Source organism: Eptesicus fuscus, chromosome 22 (assembly GCF_027574615.1).
Source record: "Eptesicus fuscus isolate TK198812 chromosome 22, DD_ASM_mEF_20220401, whole genome shotgun sequence".
NCBI classification, from domain to species: Eukaryota; Metazoa; Chordata; class Mammalia; order Chiroptera; family Vespertilionidae; genus Eptesicus; species Eptesicus fuscus.
The window spans coordinates 10,951,898-10,972,880 of record NC_072494.1 but is presented as its reverse complement, the minus strand read 5'-3'; the positions used below and the strand labels follow the sequence as shown (position 1 = coordinate 10,972,880).

At 44.9% G+C, this 20,983-nt stretch overlaps 1 protein-coding gene across 3 annotated transcripts in view; it reads left to right on the top strand.

Moving 5' to 3' along the window:
- Positions 1-20,983, top strand: part of LOC103291238 (myomegalin-like) — a 136,785-nt gene that overhangs the window by 12,905 nt on the left and 102,897 nt on the right. For 2 of the 3 annotated variants that reach the window (XM_054712185.1, XM_028154204.2), the window contains exons 1-3: positions 3,217-3,266; positions 3,989-4,140; positions 19,716-19,826. In XM_054712185.1, coding sequence (XP_054568160.1) covers positions 3,239-3,266; positions 3,989-4,140; positions 19,716-19,826 — 291 coding nt within the window. In that variant the 5' untranslated portion in view covers positions 3,217-3,238. Of the gene's footprint in view, positions 1-3,210; positions 3,267-3,988; positions 4,141-19,715; positions 19,827-20,983 lie in introns of those variants that run through there. The other variant, XM_054712184.1, reaches the window with a different exon arrangement.

Sequence of the window (20,983 nt, the reverse complement as noted above, 5' to 3'; positions counted from 1 at the left end):
AAGAGGCAGGGGGCCTGGAAGGAACCACCAACTGGTGATCTGCTTTTGAATAATCAAGAATTGGCAGGTGGTGTGTGTAGACTAATGTGTCCTTTCTGGTACTCTCATGTCCATCTGGAAATTAACAAAGTGAAGATTTGTGCCAAGATCCAGACCTGACACAGTGAACAAAGAACAACAATTTCGGAACAAATGCCTCCCTGTGAATGGCTTTTTAAAAAGAGGAGCTCTCTAAATCTCTGTCTACAGAATTATTTTCCCAGCAACCAACTGGGAGTATCCAAGGTTTAAGGAATAAGCTAAATGTTGAAAGCATCTCATTGTAGGATTATTGCAATGCTCTCTCTGTTTCTGCCTTCCCCACACCCAGCCAGTCTGGTGTCAAAACAGTAGCCAGCCCTTTTAAAACATTCGTCACTCAGTTCATCTCTTTTTTAGATGCACAAGACTCCAGTGGCTAAATGCCTCTCAGTGTCCCAAAAGGCTTTATATAGCCTGCCCCCGTCCAGCCTTCCCATTACTCCCCTGACCTCACCTCCTGCTACTCACCACGTGCTCACTCTGCCCAGCCACACTGGCCTCCTTGCTGTTCTAAAACCACTCTGGCGTGCTCCCTTCTAAGAGTCTTTGCTTTTGATTTTCTCTGCTTAGAAGATTGTTCCCCCAATACCCCACGGCTACTCTTAGTGCTTTTCAGAGAAACCTTGCCTACTGAAAATCCTTACACATACCCCATTGCTTCCAGCACTCCTTATCCTTATCTCTACTTTAATTTTTAAAAGTACTTGTCCCCAGTCTCTAACTATATATTTTCCTTTTGTTTCCCCTTTTCTCTAAGCTCCATGAGTGCGGGCAGGTTGTTTTTATTGATTTTAGAGGGAGAGAGAAACATCAATGAAGGAGAAACATCCATCCACTGCCTTCGGCATGCCCCCTACTGGGGATCAAGCCCATGACCCGGGCATGTGCCCTGACCTGGAATTGGGCCAATGACCTCTTGGTGCATGGGAGATGCTCAACCATCTGAGCCACACCGGCTGGGCAAGCGCAGGCATTTTTGTCTGTTTTGTTCAATGTACATTTGTGCATAAAACAGTGCCTAAAACATAGTAGGTGCTTGACAAATATTTGTTAATAATTTTGAGGTACCCCTCCCTTCTGTGCTAGAGATGGTGGTCTTGTGCTGGATAGATACACCTCTTGCTACTGAATTTTGGTGTTTTTAGCATTTCCATTAATAGACTTTGATTTCTATGTCAATTCTACTTCCTAAATATATCTTGAATATTTTGCTTTTCTCCATCTCCAGGTCTTTTTCCTTGGTTAAAACCATCACAACTCCTTGCTTTCCCCATCTACCTTTGTTCCCTCCATGCAGTATCACTCAACAGTCAGAATGATCTGTCTAAAATCGAAACCTGGTCATTTACCATTCATTCCCTGATTTAAAATCCTTCAGTGGTTTCCATTGCCCTTCATATAAAACTCAGTATCCTTACCCTGTCCCACAAGGCCAGACACAGTCTGGTCCCAATCAGATTTTCTCTGTTCCTTTCCCATTCAGGTTCTTTGCTGTTCCCTTATGTTGGAATACTCTTCTGTTCCCATTTTTCATCTGGTTGACATTCTCTCTCTCTCTCTTTTTAATTCCTCACTCGAGAATATTTTTCGTTTTTTCTTTTCTTTTTTTTTCTTTTTTTTTTTTTTGCTGCAAAAAGCTTTATTGTTTTGTTTGGTCCAAGGCATGGGAGAGGGCTTCAGGGTGGTTAAAAGAATGACTAGTGGTTTCAGGAAGAGGCTCAGGTAAAAGCCAGACACCAGGGGATGCAGAGGGGCCTCTCACAAGTTGTGCTTGTGGGTGAGTCTTTCGAAGAGATTCTCCCCCAGCCCAGTCTGGAGGCCAGGGGCCTGCGGAGGTGAGGCAGGTGTCTCCCATCTTCTTGATGAGTTTCACCTCCTCACCCCGGAAGTGGTGCTCCAGGAAGTCACAGAGATGAGGGTCTGCATGGGTAGAACCCAGGGCATGCCGCTCCAAAAGGGCCTGGGTCAGGTTCCTCTCCAAGGCCAGGGCAGCTTCCATGGCACCCTGAGTTTTGCCCACTCACCTTGGGGAGGCTTCAGCGCGACCTGGAAGAGAATGTGGCCACCACGCTTGCTTTGCATCTTTAGGAGACGCTCAGCGCCCTTACACTTCTTCTTAGCCAACTCTCGGAAGAAGTGGCCCCGCCCTCGAGGGCCACATTGTCTCAGTAAAAATAGAAGCCCAGAGAGAGGTAGGTGTAGGAGGCCCGCAGCTGCAGGTTGGCCAGGCGGTTGACCGCAGCCTCCACCTCGGTTGGAACAATTCTGACGAATTTGGGAGCTCATGGCTGTTCCGCAATAAGGAGTTAAGGTAGAAAAAACCCCAGTGTGTGGCTGGTCCCGGAGGTGGTTCTGAAGGTGGTGACTGGATAAGACGCAGGAGAGTGGTCGGAGGCTGGAAGAAGGAGCGTCCCTGGGTCTGTTGCATCCAAACACTGTTGAAGCAAGAGACAGATCCGGGACCAACGATATTTCCTATTGATTTTTAGAGAGAGTGGAAGAGAGAGGGAAAGACAGAGAGAAATGTCCATGTGAGAGAAACACAACGATTGGTTGCCTCCTGCACACACCCTGGCCAGGGCCCGGGCCGGGGAGGAGCCTGCAACTGAGGTACATGCCCTTGATCGGAATCGAATCCGGGACCCTTTGGTCCACAGGGCAATGCTCTATCCACCAAGCCAAACCGGCTAGGGCAGTGGTCAGCAAAGTGGCTCGCGAGCCGCGGTTTGCCGCTCTGTTGACTAATGAGTTTGCCAACCACTGGGCTAGGGCATGGTTGATGTTCTCTTGATCTCAGTTTTAATGTCCCCTCTTCTGAGTTTCTCTCAGTCTCTCTACTAATTAATTTACTGTGCATTTTCCTTCATAGCATTTGCCACTTGGTAATTCAATACTTGTGGAGTTGTTTAGTCTATGGCCATCTCTAGGTGTACTTATTGAGGATAGAAACCCTTCCGGTGGGGTTTGTCTTTGTATCTCCAGCACTTAGCACTGTCCCTGAAACACAGTAGGAGTTTAGTGAATACTTGTGGAGAAATAAACGAAAACAGAACATAGGTGTCTTATTGCCCCAGGGTTTGGGGACCCGGTGGAGAGGTTATCTCATGAATTATTTGTTTCTCTTTACAGAGATTATTTTGCAGAGGATGATGGGGAGATGGTACCCAGAACAACTCATGCAGTAGGTAAGGAAGCCATGGGCCTTGTCTTGTTAAATTCTGGGTTTCCTGCTGGTCATAAATCCCTTAAATCACAGACCTTTAAATTCACCATGGCAGTGTCCTCAGAATTTTTGTGAATTTTCAAACATGCCCCTGTGGCATGTAACTCCTCACCTGGCCAGCACATGCAGTGGAATCTGTATGTGAACTCTTTAGACTTTTAATGGTTCTGTAATTGCAAGATTAAAGTCACTTGTAAAGTGATTAAAATAGAGTCTGCCAGAAACCTTCACTGCAATATACCATTAAAATGAGTATAATAACAGTGTCAAGCTCACAAGTGAGGTTAAGTGGGAAGAGCTCTTAGAACAGTGCCCGGGAAGGAGTAAGCACCCAGTAAATATAGTTATTAATGTTTTCATAATACTCTCTCATCATTACTGCCCTACCATTAGCCAGAGATCTACCTAAATTACAAAACCCGTGTGAAGATAGCTCTCTCTTTTCAGGTTTTCACAAAAACTTCATAACTTGAGGATTTCACTTTGCTAAGTGATCTGCCTTTTCCATACCAGCCTCAGAGCACAGATAGTTCATATGCACGATGTGGGGGAAAGTTTATCATTTGAACATGCCAGGGACTTCAGAGTCACTTAAAATTAGCATTTGGAGTAGCGTGTGTTCATCTACAATGATCACAGTGCCACCATTGTGTGACATCACCTGTTGTTCTGTTTCACTGGCAGCTTTTCTCAGTGACACTAAAGATCGGGGCCCTCCAGTGCAGTCACAGACCTGGAGAAGTGGCGAGAAGGTCCCCTTTGGGCAGACACATTACCTGAGAGCATTTGAAAAAGCCCCTCCGGTGCAGACCCAGGCTCTCCGAGACTTTGAGAAGGTAAGTCACATGGGTGGAGTCACATGGGTGGGGACTTGTTAATCTCAACTAGGAGGAGTCCCATGGGTAGTGATGGCTTATAAAACTATGATCCATGGCTTGCTCTGGTGTGGGTGTTCTTACCATAATGGTGCCTCTTGTACAGGCATGTGCCCCAGTAAGCATTTTGCCCTATTAGCTGTGTGCTGAGCGCTGTGGTCTGTGGGCAGTGAGTGGCCTGAGGCAGCGGTTTTGCTGCTTCGCCATTTTTATCCCTGGTTTACTTCTCAGATCAATTCAGGAGGTTTAAATGGCACCCGAGTCCAGGGAATCCAGTCCACGTGGCTGGCATTATTCTCTCTGTAGCTGGCTTGGGCACAGCTCTGCACATCTGGATACTGTCTGTGGTGTGAGGTGGCTCAGCCACAACCATTGGCTGCTCAACAAGAATCTGTCATTGTGGCTCGAAACTCCTGCTTCAACTCTTGACACGTGCTCAGCACCTTGATATGTTTACCCTTAGATTTGGCCAAGCCAGATTACGGATAATGTAATTCAGGACCCCAGCTCCCTGTACCCTGGATTGATCCCAAGAAGGCTGTACAGTAGCACCCATCTTCTGGCATTTATATGGCCTGGAAAGAGCACCCAGGATTTCTTACACCCCTGTGTGCTAAAAATAGAAATAGTTCTTTGGTGCCCCCTGGGGGTTACCCAGGTATCAGGCCACACACCGGTACTGTGTCAGTGTACTCAGATCTGTGGGTTTCTTCTATTCTTGAATTGATAGCTTTTGACATAAAATAATAAAATTCCTACTAAAGCCGTGTTGACATGGGTTTGCCCCGTCTTCTCTCAGTTTGTAAATAGAAATGTTTCATTAGGACCTACTGTGCACCCTACCAGATTTCCTGTGGACAGAGAAGGTGCTCCATGTCCCGTGGGCTTGAGAATTAAACAGCTTGTTCTTGCTTTGGTTTTGTTTTCACCCAGGTTGTCATGGATACTGGGTGTGTGTTTTTAAGACACAGAGCGTTTGCAGGAATATTAACTGGCCTTTGAAGACTAAATCTCTGAACCGCTGTGGTGCTGGTGGTGGGAGTCGGGCTGGTAACACCCAGCCCCTGCCTTTTGGTTCACCTTTGGATTCTGCGTAAGCACCCAGGGGTGAGCAGAGCTGCAGGACTCCTCAGAGCTGGGGGCGGGGCTCTTGCAAAGCCAGTCTGCCTGCAGGTTCCTTTTGGTTGAGAGGCGATTTGGAACCTGGAAGTCGGGGGTGTCACCACTGACAGAATGAATGGCAGGATGCTGTCGGGGGAGGGGAAATAAAGGGCCCAGCTGGGTGACAAACAGAAGTCACCTGACGTTCAGGTATGGAGGTCTAAGTCCTTTTCTCCTAACATCCAGGTCTAAGATGCCTGATTAGTCCTTATTCTCAATGCTGGAGACCATGGACAGAAACCGAGGCAGGACACAGAAAAGGCCAATAGGAGATATTTTAAATCTCCCCTGTGTGTCAAGTCATACATAACTAACAAGGGCTATGACACTTTTGTCAGAAATGTCATTGCTGGGACTAAGAAACTGTGACTTTTTCAGGGTTATGGAGTTTATGTACCACGATCATAAATCCTGACAGGTTACTGGGTCAGAAAGATTCTTACATGTAAACGGTGTTGAGAAAAACTCCTTTCATGCTTTCCCTGGCATGTCTGGGATGAGTGAGAATAGAGCAGCATGTAGATAGTACTAGCTATCACATCTTGATCACTTTCTATGTGTCAGGTACTGTTTTAAGTATGTGTATTATCTCAGTGAGAGAGAGAGAGATAGAGAGAGATAGATAGATAGAGGGAGGGAGAGAGGGAGAGAGAGAGGAGAGGTGAAGGGAGGAGAGGAGAGAGAGAAACATCAATATGAGAGAAACATCGATCAGTTGCTCCCCCCACCCCCAGTATTTGCACCGACCAGGGATCGAACCTGAAACCTAGGTATGTTCCCTGAATGGGAATCAAACCCGCAACCTTTTGGTGAATGGAAGATGCTCCAATCAACTGAGCCACTGACCAGGGCAATACTTAATATATTTTATTTCAACTATTTTTTAGTTCATTTTCCTAATATTGAGATAGATGTTATTACATCTGTTAGACCGATGAAGTGACCAAGACTCAAATAACGTACCTAAAGCTATACTGGTTTAAAGTGACAGAACCATGATTACTCCAGTGATTTCCAAGGTTCCTAGGGGAATGAGTGGACCATTTAGAGCAGGCGTCCTCAAACTACGGCCCGTGGGCCACATGCGGGTGTTTTTGCCATTTTGTTTTTTTACTTCAAAGTAAGATATGTGCATTGTGTGTAGGAATTTGTTCATAGTTTTTTTTTAAACTATAGTCCGGCCCTCCAACGGTCTGAGGGACAGTGAACTGGCCCCCTGTTTAAAAAGTTTGAGGACCCCTGCTTTAGAGAAAGAGAGATTGGCGAAATGTGTGTAGTGTGGTTTTAAGTATAGAATAAAATGGCAGATGCTATAGAAAAGCTATGGAGATATGGGGGCCTGTGGCCATAAGGTCTAAAGGGGGACTCCACTGCTTTCTCCTGTTTATACATCTATAATAATAAAAGCGTAATATGCTAATTAGACCGAATGTCCTTCCGAATGACCTTCCGGACGAAGCCAGGGCTGCGAGGGAAGCCCGGGTCCTGGGTGCCAGTGGGAAGCTGGTGCCGGCATCCGGGGAAAAGAAGGCCTAGTCTTGTATGAATTTCATGCATCGGGCCTTTAGTCCTATATAATAAAAGGCTAATATGCAAATCAACCAAACGGTGGAAGCACCAGTCGCTATGATGTGCACTTACCACCAGGCAGCAGATGCTCAACAAGGAGCTGCCCCCTGGTGGTCAGTGTGCTCCCACAGGGGGAGCGCTGCTTAGCCAGAAGCCGGGCTCATGGCTGGCCAGTGCAGTGGCAGTGGCGGGAGCCTCTCCTGCTGCCACCGAGGCAGCGCTAAGGACCCCGCCTGCCGGCTTAGGCCCGCCCCAGGGAGCGGGCCTAAGCCAGCAGGTGGACATCCCCTGAGGGGTCCAGGATTGCGAGAGGGTGCAGGCTGGGCTGAGAGACCCCCCCCCCCCCGCACTCTCCTAGTGCACGAATGTCGTGCATCGGGCCTTTTGTTTTTAATAATGTTGTCTTGAACATGAAAATGCCTGCAAACCCAGCTGCAGTGTTTGGCTAATTATAGTGTGAAGCCAGGTTTCCCTGGTCGTCTGGTAGTCTGAATCCAGCCACAGTGAGTCAGCTGGGTGAGGCTCCACCCATCCTGGAAAAATTTTCCACTTGAATCTTGAAGTCTGTATGTGTGCGTGTGTGTGTGTGGTGGTGGTGGTGGTGGTGGTGGTGGTGGTGGGTGGAGTGAGGGTGGGAGGACAAGTCCTAAAAGGGACTTTTCTGCCTTTCTGGAGATCCGATTTCTCACAGTCTGGGTTTCCTGTTCTGGGTTAGGTGAATCTGGATCAGATCTCCGCTGGCGTTAGGTCCAGCAGCTTCAGTGCGTCTTGGGAGTTTCTCTCTAATTACAGCCTTGGGAAATGAATGCTACCAGTGAAGAGCATGTTCATTAAAAACAAACAAAACCGGCAGTTACGCCTCCCAAACCAGAGTTCCCCAAGCACAGTGACTTCGTTTTTGCTGGTGTTTGAAGCATTCAAAAAGTTATTAGATGACCCTGGCCGGGTGGCTCAGTTGGTGGGAGCATCATCCCCATATGCCACAGTTGTGGGTTTGATCCCTGGTCAGGGCACATACAAGCATTTACCATTGAGTGTACAGAGAATTGGAACAACAAAATCGATGTTTCTCTCTCTCTTCCTCTCCCTCTCTAAAATCAATCAATAAATAAAAAATTTTAAGTTATTAGATGAGAAGGGAAGGGGGAAATCCTAAACTTTCAGCAATCATAAGGACAGAATTTTCTTCTTTCTAAACATGACTTTTCAGGAGGATTCCACACAGTCATTCCACAGAACTTCAGAAACATTTTCATTCCTAAGCAACATGGCCAGATATGTATCAACACAATCATTTTTTTAAAAGAACTATTAATAAAAGGGCTGGTTCTAAGTGACGTAGAGGATACAGAGATGCATACAAGTTACCCTTCTCAAAGAGTGTACAGTCTGATTGGGGTACATGAAATTTAAGTCATCCAAGATTTAATTTAAATAACAGCTACGGCAACAGGGGAAGAGATATCACAAGGTTAGAACATTTGCTAAGCAAATGTATGTCTTTAAAGCCCAAATATTAGAAAAACAGTTTAAAGTTTGTATTAATATATACATGTGTAAATATTTCTTCTTCACTCAATGAAGAAAGCTCTATCTTCTTATGGACCTTGAGGAATTTTCATTCCAGTAATAATTTCCATTCCAAAAATAATTTTTAAAAATAGCAACAAAAGTGATGATGCCAGTTAACATTTATTGAGTGCTTACAGTGCACAGGGCTCTATGAATGCACTTGACTTGCATTATCTTGTTCAGTTCTTATAACAGTAAAATGAGGTTGGCACAACCATTATCTTGATCTGTACAGAGAGGGACATTGAAGCTAGAAAAAGATAGTGATTATTAGAAAGTGCTGAGCTGGGATTTGAGCAGAAGTGTGCTTATGTCAGAGCCTGAACTCTTTTTTAAAAATATATACTTTTATTGATTTCAGAGAAGAAGGGAGAGAGAGATAGAAAGAAACATCAATGATGAGGGAGAATCACTGATCAGCTGCCTCCTGCACACCCCCACTGGGGATCGAGCCCACAACCCAAGCATGTGCCCTTGACTGGAATCGAACCCAAGACCTTCCAATCTGCAGTCAAATGCTCTATCCACTGAGCCAAACCAGCTAGGGCCAGAGACTGAACTCTTAGCTACACCGTGTTTTAATCCTCACCTGAGGATATGTTTTTATTGATTTTAGAGCGAGAGGAAGGGAGAAGAGAGAAGAGAGGAGAGAGAGAGAGAGAGAGAGAGAGAGAGAGAGAGAGAGAGAGAGGGAGAGAAAGAGAGAGAGAAGAGAGAGAGAGAGAGAGAGAGAGAGAGAGAGAGGGGGGAGAGAGAGGCCAGTACATAGGGCCTTGCAAGTTATGTAAAGCGTTGTAATTTTTATCGGAGCTCTATGGGGAACCATTGAAAGCTTCTCAACAGGGAGATGATGTGATCAGATTTTCCCTTTAGAAACATCCCTTTGGCTTCTGTATGGACTGTGGATTGGAGGAGTCAGTCTAAGGCAAAGAGGGCAGTTAGGAGGCTGTGGAGTAGTCCAGAAAAAGGTTGGTAGTGGTGACCCATAGGATGAGAGAAATGGAGAGATGAAAGAGAGAGATGTCAGAAGCAGAAGTGACAAGACTAAGCAATTGATTGGGTGCATGACCCGTGATGGAGGAGAAGCCTAAATATGCCCTACCACCAATTCATCTCTCCATTCCCATCACAGGGTAGGGTGTCACCTGTTGTAAACTTCCAGAGCACCTTGTACTTTTCCTTTCATAACATATGTGTTCAGAGTCTCTCTTCTCCGTTAGGATCTGAGCTCCATGATAGCAGAGACGGGGTTCATCTCGTTCACTACTAGATACAGTGGGTAGCGTAGTGCCTCGTTATAGCAGGCGTGCATCGGTGCAGCTCAGCTGTCCTTTCTGCTGTGGAGGGCATTTCACTGTCTGACAGCACTGCTTCTGGCTGCACCACGTATTTTTGGAAGTCAGGGAATTTGTTATTTGTTTTGTTTCGGTTTTATAGAGTTCACAGTGCTCTACTGTGGTGATGACGACAGCACCTTGTTATTCCAGGATCGGAGGAGGCGTGGGTGTGCATCTCTGATGGGGGAGGGCAGCAGGGATATTGTCTGAACCCCTCTCCTTCATCCACACGATGATGTTGCATGCGATGGGGTTATTTATCGACCTGATGGAACAGCTTTGCTGTTAGCTCTCTGGGCGTCCAGACAGTTATTTCAAGAGAAAGGCTGCACAGAGGATGGGTATCTGAGTTTTAGGGGAGAAAATGGAATGATATTAATATGATAGCATTTAAAAGATGCTGGAACTTCAGGAATGATGTTGAAATTTCAGAAACAGAGTTTCAGAAGAAAGATGTGTTTATTGTGCAACTCAAAAGAAAAAAAGGTCTTGGTAGAATTGCAGTCTGCTTTATGAGCAGGCCTCATCAACAGCTGACACCTGGAATGTGGGTCAGAAACCCTGGGTGGGAATGAAAGGGTTAAAGAGTGGAAGACCAAGTTCGTTGACTTTGGTTGACACTCTCCTTATTAGACTGGTCTCCAAAAGGTAGGCATAGTCTTCAGGACCCCTTCAGGAGTATGTTTTTCCTGTAGCAAACCAGAGTGGATCTATGTTTCCTTTCTGTTTTATCTCAGGATTGTAAACAAAACCTTAACTTGGTAAAACATAACCCTTGAGTTTTTTATACTGAGGGCCATTTAAAGGGTACTTCATCTTAGCAACAACAAAAAAGGATACTTCATCTAGCCTTTATGTTAACGCCCCCTAATCTAAGCAGAACATTTTGAAATGATCATTTCTAAACCACTTGCTTTTAATGGAAACTTTATCATTAAAAAAAAAAAAAAAAAAGTTGAGCCCCTTTGGTGACAGGACATTTACTCTCATAATGTAAGTGCTCAATAAATATTTGGTGAATGGCCCTAGCTGGTTTGACTTAAGAGCATTGGCCTGTGAACTAAAGGGTCCCAGGTTCAATTCCGGTCAAGGGCACGTACCTTGGTTGCAGGCTAGGCTCCTCGCTGGCCCAGGACCTGGTCGGAGCTCATGCAGGAGGCAACCAATTGATGTATTTCTCTCTGTCTTTTCCTCTCTCTTCCACTCTCTCTAAAAATCAATGGAAAAATATCCTTGGGTGAGGATTAAAAAAAAAATTTGGTGAATGGATATGTGGATGGAGTGTGGCAATAAGTTTACTACATCCAACTCTACTAGAGAATTTATCCTTGTATCTAGCTACTTTACAAACAACAGGAATGTGCAAAGAATAATAAAACACTGTCATTGTACCCAATATCTAAATTATACTAAATATTATTTTCACTCTATTTGCCTCAGATTAAAAAAACAAAAGTTAGCATTTCAGAGATAGTTACAAGCTTCTTAGTAGCCTACCCAGATCTGTCTCCTGTCTCCTTTCCTATAGTTAATTACTAGTAAGTAATTTTCCCAAAGTTACACAATTAGAAAAAAAGCAGAGCTGGGATTTGAACCTACATCTCCTTGGTTCAAAAGCTTTTGCTCTTTCCACAATGCCCAGCTACTTTACCTAGATAGTCATAATAGTGATAATATTTGTTGCCTATTTGTAAATGAATAGTAAGTATGGTGTCAAAAGTTACTTAAAATAGTATTCTCCTGTTTCTCTGTTTACCATATTATTTAAGGCTATTTTTATTTTCACAAAATGTAAAAGATATGAATTATCACAGATTTCAAATTAGTATAGTTTAAATTGCAGAAGTGCTATTATATTTGAAAAGAATGTGTCAATTAACACATTGCAGACCAGTAGTTTTATTCCTAGCTTTACCCAGTGGCCAGATAAGTTTCTATTAAACGAGTACAAAAAAACGTTTTAATAAATGTTAAAGGCACGCTTTAAAATTAAATATCCATTGCATTTTGAAGTTATTTATTACATGTTTTTACAAGCTGATATCTTTTTAAAGAATTCTTGTGATTGGCCACAAGCCGTAGAACAGGAAACACGAGAATGCTCGTGATCCGTCCGCAATGTATTAAGATGATTAATCATCTAGCAGAGTGGAAGTTTATTTTTAGGAGACAGAATGGTAAAAGATTAGTATGTTTTCAAGCATTTCCATTTAGAAGAGCTTCGTGGGGGGTCTGAATATGATCAGGCAAATGTGAAGCTGAGTTTTTTTTAAAGACTGACTTGACAGTTGTTTGTGTTAATGGGGCATGACATGCGACAGCTGGGTTGTAATCCTCCTACTATTGTTGGCATTGATCGAGTCCTTATTAAAGTCTTATTTCCAGTTTGAACTGATACATTAAGAAGATGTAGAAGTTAAGGAAAGAGCAGGAGAGAGCCGTTAATGTTTGGGAAAAAATATTTTTAGGGAAGAGTAAAGGTTTTCGATGCGCACTGTGTGAGAAAGAAAGAACAAAGACAGGAGCATGGGAAAAAGAGGTAGGGCCCGGCCAACCTGGCCCAGTGTTCATTTCCTAAGTAATTCAGAGCTTAACAAAACACATGTGCCTGAGGGAGAGGCCCTGGTTCAGTAGCCTGATGTGCATCTCGGGTATGTGCATTTTTGTTTGCTATAAACAACAGACATAAGCAATAAACAAAACAGTTTTCCTAGTAAGCAGTTTCTGGCCCTCCACACCCCCCAAGCCTTTCTCCTCACCCGTTGTCTAAATTGAGAGCCAGGATGCGTCCAGAGGCTCCTCATCCTGACTTTCAAGATCTCCCGAAAATGGTTCTTCAACCCATCCTCTCTTTTCCTCATTACAGGGCAGTATGTGCCACTGTCTCCGTCCAGTTGGCTCTCTGCACCTTTGTTTAAGCTCCACCTGCCTTGATTGCCTTACATTCTCCCCCAGGCCCAGCCCAACGCGACTCATCCTTTAAGGAGAGCTGAGATGCCAGTTCCCTATGGAACCTTCTGACAGCTCTCCTTCCTAATTTCTAAGGTTTTTACAATTTGTACAGTTCAGATTGTCCTTGAATTGTAATTTGTCATATATTATATCCCATTTGTTCGGAACTCAAACGAAGTTCAGATTCTGCATTGTATATCAAAATTAGTCTTTTAAGATAACCTTTTTTATAAAGAAGGATGCCTTTATATATGCTCATCATCCTAAAACATCTCTCTAATTTTGTACATAGATTGAGTTCTCGTTGGATTAAATCCAGTCAGTAAATTAACACATTGCGGACGGATCATGAGAATTCTCGTGTTTCCTGTTCTAACGTTTGTGGCCAATCACGAGAATTCTTTAAAAAGCTATTAGTTTGGCCCTAACCGGTTTGGCTCAGTGCATAGAGCATCCACCTGCGGACTGAAGGGTCCCAGGTTCGACTCTGGTCAAGGGCATGTACCTTGGTTGCGGGCACATCCCCAGTAGGAGGTGTGCAGGAGGCAGCTGATCAATGTTTCTCTCCCATCGATGTTTCTAACTCTCTATCCCTCTCCCTTCCTCTCTGTAAAAAATAAATAAAAAATATATTTTTTAAAAAGCTATTAGTTTGTAAGAATATGTAATAAATAACTTCAAAATGCAATGGATATTTAATTTTAAAGCGTGCCTTTAACATTTATTTTAAAAGTTTTTTGTACTTGTTTAATAGAAACTTATCTGGCCACTGGGTAAAGCTAGCAATAAAACTACTAGTCCACAATGTGTTAACTATTCATCCCTTCTTTTACCCAGCAAATACTTATTGAGCACCACTCTTGCTTGGCGAACAAAACAGGCAAAAATCCTGGAGTTTATATGCTAGTGGGGGAAGATAATCGAGAAACAAAATACCTAAGTAAATATGTACATTTTAGATGATGATAGTGCTATGGAAGAAAAAAACAACGGCGATATGAGTGCTGGGGTGAGGCACAGAGTGAGTTACAGTTTTAATTATACAGAGAAAGCAAACTATATGGAAGATCAACAAGCTCAAAGGCTCTGAGGAGGGAGTGTGTTTACTGTTTTTGAGAAATAGTGAAGAGAAACAATGTGGCTGGTGCAGAATGTGTAGGGTGAGAGTGGGAGGAAAAAAGTAAAAGACAGAGCAAGGAGAGAGACTCCAGATTAAGCAGGGCTTTGGGCCTTACGGGCTAATGAAACGATTCCGTGTTTCACTCTAAATTAGATGGGAAGCCAGTGGGGGTTTCCAGCGGAGGAGTGATCTGATGTATTTTAGAAGGGTCACTATGACTGTTGTGCTAAGAATAGATTATAGGGGAGTAAGGGCAGGAGCAGGGAGACCAGTTAAGGGGGACTATTCAGACCATTTAGGGGAGAGATCATAAGTATCTTGGCCAGAGTGGTAGAGGTGCCAGTGGTGGTGGCCATATAGTTGGATTCTGTAAATACAGATGGATATAGATACATTGGAAGTAAGAATAATAAGATTTACAGGCAGATGAGATGGTGTGTATGAGAAAGAAGAGATGAGAATAACTCAAAGGTTTTGGCCCAAACAACTGCAAATATTGAGTTCTTACTCAATATTGGGGTCCAGTGAGGAAGGAACCTATGCCCTGGGAAGGATCAGGAGTTTTAGATAGCGCAAGTACGAGATGTCTGCATTCAGGTGGAAATCTCTGCTAGGAAGTGAGATATGGACTGGGGTTCCGGAGAAAGCTCAAGATGGGCATGTAATTCAAGTGAGCAAAACATCATTCTTCTACAGTAATCAATCTAGCAAATGTGGTTTCTTTGAAAGTATTGCAACAAACCTTTCTATATTATTGGAAAGTTGTGAGAACAATATAAGCAAACGGGCCCATATTTAACAAATGTAATTAGCAAAATTCCATTACATTTTGAACACTCATCTATTCATCAATTCACCAGGTATTTAGGGACTGCTTCCTAAATACTGTGCAATGAGAACACAAAGGCACAAACCACATCCTCAAAACACCCTGGTCTGGTTGAAGTGACTGTTAAGGAAACGGAATTTTTGGACTGGAACCCGGATTCTTTGTCCGCTGGAATCGAAGAATGAATCCATGGACAGAGAGTGGTATAGAAAAGGTGGAGATTTATTGAAGAACAAGTACAGACTCCCACGTGGGGAGAGGGAAAGAGTCCCACAGAATGGACCATGTGGGGAGGGGGAAAGGGTCCCACTGAGTTCCTTTTCCCTATGGCTTATAATGGCTGCAGATCCTGGTGCCTTGATATCCCCTCTGATTGGTCACTATTCCCTTAGACTGGTTACTATAGCAACTCCTGGGCTCAAAGGTCAAACCTCACATGGGACATGTGAAGCTCCCCGCCCCCTCCTTCCTTACTGTTTTCCTATTCCCTTGGGCTTTCTTCTTCTCCTTCTGGATGAAGGGCTTCCTTCTCTTTATTTTGTAAATATAGACCTTTTGCTGTTCCCAGCTCCCTCATTCTATGGAAATGTACCTTCTGCTGCTCTGCAGCCCTGTGCTTGCTCCATGGTCCCCTTAATTGCCAAAATTTCTAAAACTTCCTAAACCTGTCCTATTTTACCCCTAAAATTCCTGCTTCATTAACAGGTACAGTGGAGTGAATGTTGCTGGAGAGGCTGTCTCGGTTGTAGTGGGCCTGAAGTAAATGTGGAAAGATATGTAAGTGCTTGGACAGCTTACAGACTAGATGGAGAAACAAACACACAAGTTAAGTAGCTCTAAAGGGTATAAACAATCCTTCAAGACAACAGGAAAACAATATCATGAAGCAGCATGTAAGCACTTGCCAAATGCAAATATTTGCTTTAGGAACTCAAAAGATGATGAAATCTTTCCAGGCTGGGGAAGCAGGGAACACTTTGTTTGGGTGGGATTTGACTTAGGGCCTGAAAAAAGTGTATGTGGCTCAGTGGTTGAGCATTGACCTATGAACCAGGAGGTCACAGGTCAGTTCCTAGTCAGAGTATATGCCCAGGTTGTGGGCTGGATCCCCAGTGTGGGATTCTCTCTCATCATTGATGTTTCTATCTCTCTCCCTCCCCCTTCATCTCTGATCTATACTAATAAAAGCCTAGGTGGCATCTCACCCTCGTGTCATCACAAGATGGCCGCCCCCACGTCGTCACAAGATGGCCGGCAGGGGAGGGCAGTTGTGGTGGGCGATCAGGCCAGCAGGGAAGGGCAGTTGAGGGTGACCAGGTTGGAAGGGGAGGGCAGTTGGGGGTGACTGGGCAGGCAGGCAGGCAAGTGGTTAGGAGCCAGCAGTCCCGGATTGTGAGAGGGATCCCAGATTGGAGAGGGTGCAGGCTGGGCTGAGGGACACCCCCTACAGTGCATGAATTTCGTGCAACGGGCCTCTAGTATATATATAATCAGAGACAGGGTGTCTTGAGGAAAGATGATGGTGGGGTTTTCCTTTCATTCTAAGAGGGATGAGATACCTGATAAGGGTTTTAAGTAAGAGAACGACAGGATAAGATCTGAGTTTTGAAAACATCGCTTTAGCTATAATACAGAGCAGATGACCAAAGTTAATTTTGGCAGACATGATAAGAGACTGCTACAAATGTTTTTGCTATGAGGTTGATTGTAAGGATGGGACATTCACTCGAGCTATCTAGCAAAGAGTATGATGTGTAGGGCTAGGTCTTGGGTAAGAGGACTTGGTTGGAGATTTGGGGTTTGTTTAGGAGGCAGAAGTGATAGCCCTAAAAGTGGATAAAATCTCAAAGGAAGAAAGTATGAAGAGAAAAAAAAAAAAAAGCAGAAGGCTAAGGACTAACCATCATTTAAATACTCACTTTAAGGAGCAGCAAAATCCAGAAAAGGGGTCAGATGGAGGAACAAGGGACCACAGGGCATAAGAGGAAATAGGCATTAATGTGCAGAAAGAAATATCTAAGTTGGATAAGAATACCCTGCATTCTTATGCAATGTTACTTTTCATAAAGCTTTCATTAAATTATCTCACTTGATAAAAGAATCCAAGTAGACATAGCAAACATTATTAAACATTAATCAAATCTGGAATCCTGGTTCCCCATGTGCCAAATGGAGGTGATAAGAACTAGGTTATCCCTTTTGGAGCATAGACTGAGAAAGTGCCTTAAAAATCACCTCGTTTCCAACCACTTCATTTTATAAATGAGGACAGATAGGCCTCTGGAGAAGCACACTTCTGAGGTCAGACAACTCTTTAGTAACAAAGCTGGGACCAGAAACGGATCTTCTTGAGTTTTAATTTAGACTTTTCTCTTCCTGAACTCTATTCATTTAGTCTAAGAGCATGGATATAACGAAAATAACTACATGGATTTTAAATGTCTACATTTTTTAAAAAAATGAATATTTTATCTTAAGTTGCCAACAGTCTATAGTAAAAAAAATATATATGTTGACTACTTATAATCCAAATCGATTCGAGAGAATGCTCAGTTCAAATTATGCCCTCCTGAGGCCACTTGATCCACTCAAACTTTTCCTATCTTTCAAAGCGAAGGGCAAGTGCAACTCTGAATGAAGTTTTCTGCCATCATCCCAATAAGAATTAACCACTTTGACTTCTGGGTTCTCAAAGAGTCAGCGTTTTCCAAACTTCAGGTGGAAACGTCAGTGTGTAAATGCATCAATTCAGTGGGTCACTCCCAGAAAGAGCAATAGAACAGGTAACATCAGTGTGCATTGCATGCCGTGGTGGTGAAACGGAATTTTTGGACTGGAACCCGGATTCTTTGTCTGCCGGAATCGAAGAATGAATCCACGGACAGAGAGTGGTATAGCAAAGGTGGAAATTTATTGAAGAACAAGTACAGACTCCCACATGGGGAGAGAGAAAGAGCCCCACAGAATGGACTCCCACGTGGGGAGGGGGAAAGGGTCCCACTGAGTTCTTTTTCTCTATGGCTTATAAAGGCTGCAGATCCTGGTGCCTTGATATCCCCTCTGGTCACTATTCCCTTAGACTTGTTACTATACTAACTCTTAGGCTCAAAGGTCAACCCTCCCATGGGACATATGAAGTTCTCTTCCCTCCTTCCTATTTTCCTGTTCCCTTGGGCTTTCTTCCTCTCCTTCTGGATGAAGGGCTTCCTTCTCTTTATTTTGTAAATAAAGACCTTCTGCTGTTCCCAGCTCCCTCATGCTATGGAAATGTACCTGTTGCAGCTTTTCAGCTCCCCTATTCTGTGGAAATATACCTTCTGCTGCTCTGCAGCCCTGTGCTTCCTCCATGGTCCCCTTAATTTCCAAAATTTCTAGAATTTCCTAAACCTGTCCTATCTTACCCCTAAAATTCCTGTTTCAGTGGTAACATTACTTTCTGAAGCTTTCACTTCATTCATGTATGTGTGCTGGATTGCAGTATAAAATGTAAAAAGTGTGACAAGCTTGGAGGATTATAGTGTAAAACACACACCTATATCCGTATAACTAACTCTTTGAGGTTTGGGACTGTCCTCACCTTTCTATCCCTCATGCCCAACATACTACTTGGTGGGGACTCAGGAGACTTAGAGTTATTATTAGAAGAATGAAGAACAGGTAGGTTGGGGAGGAAGTGAGTACTTGAATTAAGTATAACTTTCTTTAGTCTTCTTTACTTTGGATGTTAATACTAATTTTTTTCAACCGAGTATTTACCGCAACCAAGAACCTGTGTTTGGTATGTGTGTCTCCCAGTGACCTTCAGTGTCCTGTGTGATGTGATATAAATAACACTTCCTGCTAATGTTGCAGCTGTCATTCAAGGATCTTAAATTGCTCTAGGAGCAGGATCTGGCGATGAGTGCCTGGCTCCACTGGGCAGGTGCCCGAGTTAGAACCAGGGACCGGCTGAAATCTCTGGGCTCCAGGCTGACGCCTCCCTCCCCTCCCACCCCCTCCGCCCACCCTCTCTTTCCCTCATCCCTTGTGGGGAGGAGCCATTGACCCTGCCTTTTTGTGAGCTTGTGTAATGGTAAACAGAGTTTGCAAAGATTCCAGGGACCGAGAAGGTTGCTGTTTAATTTGGGCTGACTCTGATGTATAATGGAGGGGGGTGGGGGTCATGGAGATAAAGACTATTGATTTAAGCAACGCTGGGATGGAAAAGCCAGGGGAGAAAACTGTGCAGGCACTGATTAGAGGTTTGGGATCATCCAAGGAAATTAGAGACCCCTCTGGCTAGTAGCTCTTTAAGATTTGCACTTGACCTAAAGGGGCTATTTGACTGTCTATGTGCGATATCCATTTTGTGTACACTTGTTCATTACTTCCTTCTGGCCACACTCCATTGGTTTTGTGTGTGTGTGTGTGTGTGTGTGTGTGTGTGTGTGTGTGTGTGTGTGTGTGCAAATCAGCCACCAGGAGTTTAAATACCCCTCCCCCCCCCCCCCCCCCCCAGCACAAACACCGTTCATTTCCTTTTCTTTTTTGTAGCCCTACCATCACCTTGAATTACTCCCATTCCCCATTTCCTGGAAGCTTCTCGGGGTCACCCCCCTTCTCTTTCTCCAGAAGCTGTTAACTGCCCACAGTTGGGCCTGGGCGGCTCTGGGGAGGGTGGCAGCTTGGAGTCCTGGCTTGGAGTCAGGTTACACCACTTGTGTGTGTCTGAGTTCACGCAGCATGTTCCTCTGTCAGGGATTCCGCAAATATCTCCCGGAGGTAAAAAAGGAAAGTGCGCTGCGCTCCAGCACCCAGAGCAGTGAGCCCCGCGTCCCGAGTCCCCGAGAGCGCCAGCCACCAGGGCCATGGCGCCGTAGCCTCCACCGCGCCCGCCCGGCCGCTCGCTTCATGCCTCGGTGCAGCCGCACCACGTTCCTGGGGTGAAGGGGTGCCTGGGCATGCTCCTCCCCATGGGTAGCCCACCATGTCTAATGGATATCGCACTCTGTCCCAGCACCTCAATGACCTGAAGAAGGAGAACTTCAGCCTCAAGCTGCGCATCTACTTCCTGGAGGAGCGTATGCAGCAGAAGTATGAGGCCAGCCGGGAGGACATCTACAGGCGGGTGAGTGCCGCGCATTGATATTCCAGGCCCTTCCTGGTGCTCTAGCGGGGGAGGTGGGTTCCAGGCCTGGACGGCTCACCTTAAGGTGCGTGACCTTGGCCAAGCCCAGTTCACCTCCTGAGAGAGGGAGCTCGATTGAACCAGAGGTTCTCAGGCCGCGACAGTGTGTGTGGAACTGTGCAAAACCATCGCCTTGGGAGCTGGTTCAAATGTAGATTCCCTGCCTCACCCCGGGATTCTGACTTAGTCACCGATGGGGACGCTGGGGAATTTGCATTTTGCCCCAGAGGTGGCTCTGAAGCTGGTAGTTCCCAGGTGTCACACCCGATAGAGAAGGGCTGTCTGTAGCGCTGACTGGCCCCGTGGAGGCAGAGAATGATGCTGTGGAGAACAGGGCAGCATGGAGGGCATTTCATTTTCTTGAGACATTCATGTTCAGTTTTTAAATATATATATATATTTATTGATTTCAGAGAGAAAGGGACAGGGAGAGAGAGGTAGAAACATCAATGATGAGAGAGAATCATGGATCGGCTGCCTCCTGCACGCCCCACACTGGGGACGGAGCCGGCAATCCGGGCCTGTGCCCTGACCAGAATCGAACCCTGACCTCCCTAGTTCATAGGTGGACGCTCAACCACGGAGCCCCTCCGGCTGGGCTCATGTTCAGTTTTTGAAGATCGTTATGTAGAATAGTTTTAAAGACAGAATCTTAGGCGTTTTCAGTCTTAGGAATAGGTAAGCTTAGAATGAAGAAAAGGTAGCAGCAGGCCTGCGGAGGGGGAGGGGAAAGGGTGGCTTCCCTGAACCAGAGGGCTGTCTTGATTGACAGCTGAGTGACTAGGGTGGGGATTGGCTGAGTTGAGGGTGAGATGAGACAGCACCTTGGTAGAGGACATCAGGCTGTGGGGTACAAGGATTAAGCGTCCTGACTGGTTTCCACAACATTGGTTTCCACAGCCCTCTTAGCGTCTGTGCGGGTGCTGAAGAGGCCTGAGTGACCTGGAGCTGGTCGCCTGGGACTTTATCAGAGATCCTAAATCTCCAGCTGTTTACACAGGAGACCATGCAGCTAAGACCCCTGTGCGTCACAGGCTGCTAAATAGGGTCTTGGTCAGAGGAGGAGCTGGTCTGCATGACAACTCTTGCTGTCTCCT